Source organism: Colobus angolensis, unplaced genomic scaffold (genome assembly GCF_000951035.1).
Source record: "Colobus angolensis palliatus isolate OR3802 unplaced genomic scaffold, Cang.pa_1.0 Scaffold72, whole genome shotgun sequence".
Taxonomy (NCBI): Eukaryota; Metazoa; Chordata; class Mammalia; order Primates; family Cercopithecidae; genus Colobus; species Colobus angolensis.
Genome location: NW_012120932.1, coordinates 1,528,992 through 1,537,125, shown reverse-complemented (window position 1 = coordinate 1,537,125; position 8,134 = coordinate 1,528,992). Strand labels below are relative to the sequence as shown.

At 38.7% G+C, this 8,134-nt stretch overlaps 1 protein-coding gene across 1 annotated transcript in view; it reads left to right on the top strand.

The window, feature by feature from the left end:
* ECM2 (extracellular matrix protein 2, female organ and adipocyte specific) overlaps positions 1 to 8,134 on the top strand; it is a 61,602-nt gene that overhangs the window by 34,645 nt on the left and 18,823 nt on the right. Inside the window, exons 2-3 of the mRNA XM_011927523.1 lie at positions 349 to 588; positions 3,131 to 3,634. Coding sequence (XP_011782913.1) covers positions 349 to 588; positions 3,131 to 3,634 — 744 coding nt within the window. The remainder of the gene's footprint in view (positions 1 to 348; positions 589 to 3,130; positions 3,635 to 8,134) is intronic.

Below are 8,134 nucleotides of genomic sequence, written 5' to 3'. Positions count from 1 at the left end.
CTACTTATAGATGAATCCTGAGTGAATATGATGAGCTGAGCCCCTGTGTCCCCACATTAGACACAAAGTATAAATGAAAAATAACTGAGATTTGGGGATTGTTTGTTGCTGTTGTATAATTTAATCTATCCTGATGGATACAAAATGGAAGCGCAGTTCAGCCCCAAGTTACCATGAGGAGTTCACTCTTAGAGCCTAAGTGAAGGGGCTGAGAGGAGAGCCTGTGAAAAGCATTTCAGCATTTCTTGTCTATACGACATTTTTACCCTACACATGAATGCACGTAGAATTCTACTCTTGTGTGGTTAGAGCAGTCTGACTTCACATTGTGTTTACTTCCATTCACAGTTGCTGGTAACCACATAAGAAATTTAAATTTGTGCTTTTGTTTTCTTCCAGGAAAGAAAGGACACTGTTTGGTAAAGGGCATAACCATGTACAACAAAGCTGTGTGGTCCCCCGAGCCCTGCACTACCTGCCTCTGCTCAGATGGAAGAGTGCTTTGTGATGAAACCATGTGCCATCCCCAGAGGTGCCCCCAAACAGTTATACCTGAAGGGGAATGCTGCCCTGTCTGCTCTGCTACTGGTATAGAGATTTAGCTAAGCAAAGTATCAGTGTGTGATTGATCTTTAACTTCCATTTGTTTTTGTTACTAATTTTAGATTAAAATTATGATACATTAGTCATCTGAGTACTTAAAATATTGGCAGAATGTTGCTTAACATAGAAAATATCTGGGAAAATGCATGGTAGGGGATATAGATAATAGACTGTGGCTTTATAGTTCTAGCTCTATCAGTAAACTTGGATGAGATTACATTCCACATTTGACTCTCAGCTTTAGAGATACGGTAACAGAATTTCTACAACTAACAGATCCTGAATTCTTACTGAGTTAAGGGCTCTGCTTTGGTCTATGTGTGCATTATCCCACTTAATCCAACCCAACATGGCTTTATCACCTTGAAGCCAGGGTAAACAAACGAAGACTGATTTGCATCTAAAGAGAATAAAGCCCCAACCCTCTGGCTATACCCAGCCATTCAAAGGCAGCACAGGAACCCACATCACTGCTTGGATAATCCCAGGAAAATGCAGAAGTGTAGCCTGAAGCATGATTTTCTCATGTGGCCCTTCTGTGTGCAGGAGATCACAGCATGGGTTTTGTTGGCTGCTCATGGACCCCTTTTCCAATGAGGCTCATACCTGACTGAATGAAGGACCCTTCCCGGGAGGCCCAGTCTCCTCTGAGAAAAGCCTAACCAACACCTTATGAAAATAAGCAAATAAATACTTGTTAAATACTTGGCTGGGAAGGGATAGGGACATCTTGTCTATAACCGAGGTAGATTGCTCCCATGCGCACAGATGATCACAGGGTAGGTGTCTACAAAAGTCTCCTGCCAGGAAAAACTTTTGACTATTTAGAAATTGTGTTTTGCTTTATACTACCAAATATTTCACTAACGTTTAAAAAGAGTTAGGAAAAAAGTGTTCAATGAAATGGATTCCTTGGAGTGAAATAAATACAAGGTTTACAAAGTAAGAGTCACAAATTCTTAGACATTTTTTCAAAAGACTTGGAGTATTCTTGAAATGTAGTTATTTTGGAAAAATAAACTTGGATATACAGGAAGGATTTTAAATGTTTCAATATGATAGCTTTAGTTTCCTTTCACTAACTTTTTCCTATTCTCCTTCTGCATGTTTTGCTAGAGATGTGAAAAAACTCACAGACTTTATAATACATACTGAATTGATATCTCAAGTAATTTCTCCAAATAATTATATATCCTGAGTTCTTTTCGGGAGTAGTTTATATATAGTATTAAATAAGAGTAGGCAGATGATTAAAGTAAATTTATAAATCTTGATGAAAGAAAATGTATGCACTCTGGCTGGGTACAGTAGTTCACACCTGTAATCCCAGCACTTGGGGAGGCTGAGGCAGGAGGACCACCATGGGTCAGGTGTTTGAGACCAGCTAGTCCACACGGTGAAACCCCATCTCTACTAAAAATACAAAAATTAGCCTGGCATAGTGGCGGGGTGCCTGTAATCCCAGCTACTTGGGAGGTTGAGGCAGGAGAATCGCTTGAACCCGGGAGGCAGAGGGTGAAGTGAGCCGAGATCATGCCACTGTATTCCAGCCTGGGCGACAGAGCAAGACTCTGTCTCAGGGAAAAAAAAAATTATGCACTGTGAAATCAGTTCTCCCTAGAACTGTTTACTCAGAGAGTGAATTTTAATCTAGTCTTTGTCTTGTCTTCCCCACTTTCTGCCAAAGATTTAACAGCTGAATATAAATGTAGATTCACTGTCTACTATCATTTATTCTACTCCCACCATCATGGAAGGATAAACAGCACTCCTGTGCATATGTCTAAGTTAAAGCAACATCACTTAAGTCCAGAATGTCATTTGTAAGTCTCAGGTAGTAAAGATGATTTAAGTATAGAATCTGGGAGAGAGAAGGAGGAAAACTTTCTCTCTATAATTCTGAATTTCAGAGGATGATGCTAGGATGCCAGGGACAAAAATAATGACAAATCTATAACAAAAGTTGGTTTCACTGCTATAAGCAAGTAAAATATATACGTTTCACTTTTTTAATGTCTGGTAAACAGTCTACAAATTCTCACATTAGCAATAGCCCTAATGAACAGAACAGTATCTATTATAAAGATATCACATCTGATTATAACACAATCTCACAACAGGATTGCTTACCATTTTGCCTCATGTGGCAATATTATTCCCTCCTTAGTCATGAGGTAGCATGATATGTTAGCAAAAATAAGCATTAAGTTATTTAATATAAAAATTAGTATTAAGGCCCACAGGTGAAAAAAATGTAAGAGATCTTACAAAACAGAAATAAAGTGACTATTAAAACTTTTTAAGCAAAAATTTCAAGGTGCATTTCATCTTTAAATTGCACTCAAATACTTGGAGGGAATAATATTTACTAATCTTATTTTTGTTATTTTTTTGTTATATTTTTTTCTTTTATTAATATCATCAACTTATCTCTGCTACCTCATCCTTGCGTGGTCATTAGTCTCCTATTCTCTACTCAGTGGTATAGCATTAAATGATAGAAATGAATTTTCTGGTGATTCTTCAGAACAAAGAGAACCTACCAATTTACTTCATAAGCAAGTGCCACCTCCTCAGGTGGGAATGGACCAAATAGTAAGAAAAGAAGCACTTCAATCTGAGGAGGATGAAGCAATGAAAGAAGATACAGAGCAAAAGAGAGAGACCCCCGAATCTAGAAATCAGAGGCAGCTTTACAGTGAGGGGGACAGCAGAGGAGGAGACGGAAAGCAGAGGCCTGGAGAGGAGAGGAGGCTGGCACACCAGCAGCAACGCCAAGGAAGGGAGGAGGAGGAGGAGGAGGAGGAGGAGGGTGAGGAGGATGAGGAGGATGAGGAAGACGAAGAGGACCCGGTAAGAGGAGATACGTTCCGAATGCCCTCTCGATCCCCACTTCCTGCTCCTCCCAGAGGCACACTGCGCCTGCCAAGTGGGTGCTCTCTATCCTACAGGACCATCAGCTGCATCAACGCCATGCTCACCCAGATACCACCATTAACAGCACCACAGATAACAAGTCTGGAGCTCACTGGTAAGACATGTTGACTTCTGATTTTTGTGCTTTAAAATTAAATGACTCTTAGCAGCCGGGCATGGTGGCTCATGCCTGTAATCTCAGCACTTTGAGAGGCTGAGGTGGCCAGATCACCTGAGGTCAAAGGTTTGAGACCAGCCTGGACAATATGGTGAAACCCCATCTCTACAAAAATACAAAAATTAGCCGGGTGTGGTAGGGCATGCATGTAATCCCAGCTCCTCAGAAGGCTGAGGCAGGAGAATCATTTGAATCCAGGAGGTGGAGGTTGCAGTGAGCTGAGATTAAGCCACTGTACTCTAGCCTGGGCAACTGAGCGAGACTCCATCTCAAAAAAAAAAAAAAAAAAAAAAATTAGCTGGGCGTAGTGGCGAGAGTCTGTAATCCCAGCTAATCAGGAGGCTGAGGCAGGAGAATCGCTTGAACCTGGGAGGCGGAGGTTGCAGTGAGCAGAGATAATGCCACTGCACTCCAGCCTGGGCGACAGAGCAAGACTCAGTCTCGAGATTAAAAACAAAACAAAGCAAAACAAAATCCCCCAAAAAACCAAAAGCAACTTAAGGAACATATTTATAATACAAAATTATTAGACAAAAATTACTTATCCTACCACTATATTTACAAAATCACAGTTATCATTTTGGTTTATTTCTTTCCAGTATGTTTACTATGCATATATTTTAAATAGTTGTAATCCTAACATAGATAACATACATAAACATTTATAAACTGCCTTTCCATTTATAACAACAGATCATCTAGAATACAGAAATAAATTATTCAGATGATTCTGTGAACATATGGCTATTACATATTTTCAACCAAAAAGTTTCAACCACAAATAGAATTAAAGCCACTGAATTCATTTTATATAGGTTAAACCACTGACTTTTTAAAGATTTAAGCGACTAAAAATTCTGCTAAAGATTTCAATTAGGCATTTTTAAAAACTAGTATTAAATGGTTTACATTTTTCAAATTTGGAAGAAAAAAGTATTATAGGCATGTTACCATTAAATAAAACTTTCAAAAGAATAATAGAAAATATCACCATATGATGTTCTGTGGCCAGTATTTCATATAGTGTCTCAATACAGCTAAATGCTTCTTCATTAGTTATTTCCAGGAATTTAACAGAAATAATATACAATTATCCTGAAAAGAGGCAATTTAAGCCACACTTACAACATGATTGGGAAAAGAAAGGAAGAGAAATCAACTTAAAACAATTGTAATAATAATGTACTCATAACTGTTAAAGAATAATGAGGTCAATATTTTTAGTTAAGTGGAAAGATAGCTAAGCTATAATAATGGAAAACAAAAAGGCCGACAAACAGTACTCATAACTGTTAAAGAATAATGAGGTCAATATTTTTAGTTAAGTGGAAAGATAGCTAAGCTATAATAATGGAAAACAAAAAGGCCGACAAAGAAGTATTCATAATGTGATCTCAAACTTGTGTAAAAACATGTTTTTATATTAAGCATATGTGCATAAAAGTACAGAAGATATATACTAAGCATTTTCAAATTGTCCAAAAATATTTTCCAGTGATTTTACAGTACTTTCTGATTGTATCACCACACATAACACAAAATTTACCATTTCATCCATTTTTAAGTGGACAATTCAATAGCATTTAATACAGTCACAATATTGTGCAACCATCACTAATCTTGTTTCTGAACATTTTCATCCCACCAAAAGGAAACTCTGTACCTAAATCCTCATTTATCCCCACTCCCAGCCCTTGGCAACCACTAATCTATTCTGTGTCTATGAATCTGCCTATTCTGGAAATTTCATGTAAATGGAATCACATAATATGTGGCCTTGTGTATCTAACTTCTTTACTTAGTATAATGTTTTTAAAGTTCATCTATAATTAGCCTGTATCAGAACTTCATTCCTTTTTATGGCTGAATAATATTCCATTGTATGGCTATGCCATATTTGTTTATCCATATTGCTTATCAGTTGATGAACATCTGGGCTGTTTCCACCTTTTGGCTATCATGAATAGCACAGCTATGAGCATTAATGTAAGTTTTATTTCAACACCTATTTTCAATTCTTTTGGGTATATACTTAGGAGGGGAACTGTTGGGCCATTTGGCAATTCTGTATTTAATTTATTGATGAACTGCCAAATGTTTTCCAAAGTGGCTACACTGTTATATATCCGCCAGCAATGGAAGAGGATTCCAGTTTCTCTACATTCCTGCCAACAATTATTTATTTTTAATTATAGCTGTTCTTTTATGAAGTGGTATCTCATTGTGCTTTTGATTTGCATTTCCCTAACAACTAATGATGTTAAGCATCTTTTTATGTGCATGTTGTCTATCTGCATATTCAACTTCTATGCCTATTTCTTTCTTAAGAGATGGGGTCTTGCTCTGCTGCCCAGGCTGGAATACAGTGGTACAATCATAGCTCACTGCAGTCTTGAACTCCTGGGCTTCAGTGATCCTCTGCCTCAGCTTCCCAAGTAGCTGGGACCACAAGAATGCACCACCACACCTGGCTAACTTTTTAACGTTTTTTGTAGAGATAGCATTCCATTATGTTGTCCAGGCTGGTGTCAAATTCCTGGCCTCAAGAAATCTTCCCTCCTTGGCTTCCCAAAGTGCTGGAATTACAGGCGAGAGCCACTGTATTGGGCAAGTTTTGCCCATTTTTTAATTGCATTGCCTTTCTGTAATTCAGTTATAAGAGTTCTTTATGAATATTCTGGATATCAGGGCCTTATCAGATGTATGATTTCACATATTTTCTCCCATTGTGTACACTGTCCTTTCACTTTCTTAACAATGTCCTTTGATGCACCAAATGTTTAATTTCGATAAAGTCTAATTTATCTTTTTCTTTAGGTGTCATATCTAAGAATCCACTGCCAAATATGAGGTTATAAAGATTTACCCCTATGGATTTTTCTAAGAGTGTTGTAGTCTTACCTCTTACATTTAGAGCAAAGGTCTAAATATAAGATATATTAGGTCTTTGATCCATTTTGAGCTAATGTTTGTATTTGGTGAAAGGCAGGGATTCAGCTTCATTCTTTTGCTGGTGGTGTCGCAGCACCAGTTGTTGAAGATTGTTCTTTCTTCCACTGAATGGTCTTGACACCTTTCTTGAAAATCAGTTGTTCACAGATGTATGTCCGACTTTCAGTGTTCCACTGCCCTGTATGTCTATCCTTATACTAGTATCACGCTGACAAAAGCTGATTATCGTGTCTTTACAGTGAGCTTTTTGAAATCTGGAAGGGTGAGATCTCCAACTTTGTTCTTTTTTCTCAAGATTGCTTTGGTTATTTGGGATCCTCTATAGTTCCATATGAATTTAAGGATCAACTTTTCCATTTCTGCAAAAAAATGGCCATGGGCATTTTGATGGGGTGTAGTGCTTTTGCTAACCCAGAAGAAACTCGTATGTGTATTTTTGTTCAGAGGAGGAACTGGGTAGGTGGAATTAGCCTATTGCAAGTACCCAAATGAGAGACGGGTAGGGCCTGAATTGGGCTGAGTTAGTGGTCGGGGAAAGAAGGGGACTAATGTGAGAGGCTCATTTGGGGGTGGAACTTGTGGACAGTGGCTCAGATGGAGGAAAGTTATCTGGAATGACACCTGGGTTGGAAGAAAAACATCCCCCCTAATATTCTCCTCAGCTTTCTAATGATCTGCTTAGCTGATACACTTATCCATATATCTGCAATCTTGTATGTAGGAAAATGAATATATGCACTGCATCATGCACTTTGTTTATCTATTTATTTAGAGACAGAGTCTTGCTCTGTCGCCCAGGCTGGAGTGCAGTGGAATGATCTTGGCTCACTGCAACCTTCACCTCCTGGGTTCAAGTGATTCTCATGCCTCAGCTTTCGGAGTAGCTGGAACTTCAGGTATGTGGCACCACACTCGGCTAATTTTTATATTTTTAGAGGAGATGGGGTTTCACCATGTTGCCCAGGCTGGTCTCAAACCCTTGGTCTCAAGTGATCCACCCACCTCAGCCTCCCAAAATGCTGGGATTACAGGCATGAGCCACCGCGCCCAGACAGTATTATACACTTTAAAAGGGTGAATATTATAGTATGTAATCATATTTCAATAGCATAATAAACCATAAAAGAGATAGCTCAGTGTCTCACTGAGAAGCACCATAGAAGCATGCCGTCTGGTTTCACCTGTTCCCATGTGCATATCAAGGATGGGCTGTGAGCTTGTCATTAGTGCTAGCTCAGCTCTCTGGTCACATGATGGAATTGGATTGGCTGGCGGCTTGGAAAGTTTGGTGTGGCCATACAATTTGCATTGGTCAGTATAATTAGACACTTTTAGAGTTCAAGTGTGATTTGTAACCTCACATTCCCACTATCGCAGTGATCAGGACAGCCTACTTATAGATGAATCCTGAGTGAATATGATGAGCTGAGCCCCTGTGTCCCCACATTAGACACAAAGTATAAATGAAAAATAACTGAGATTTGG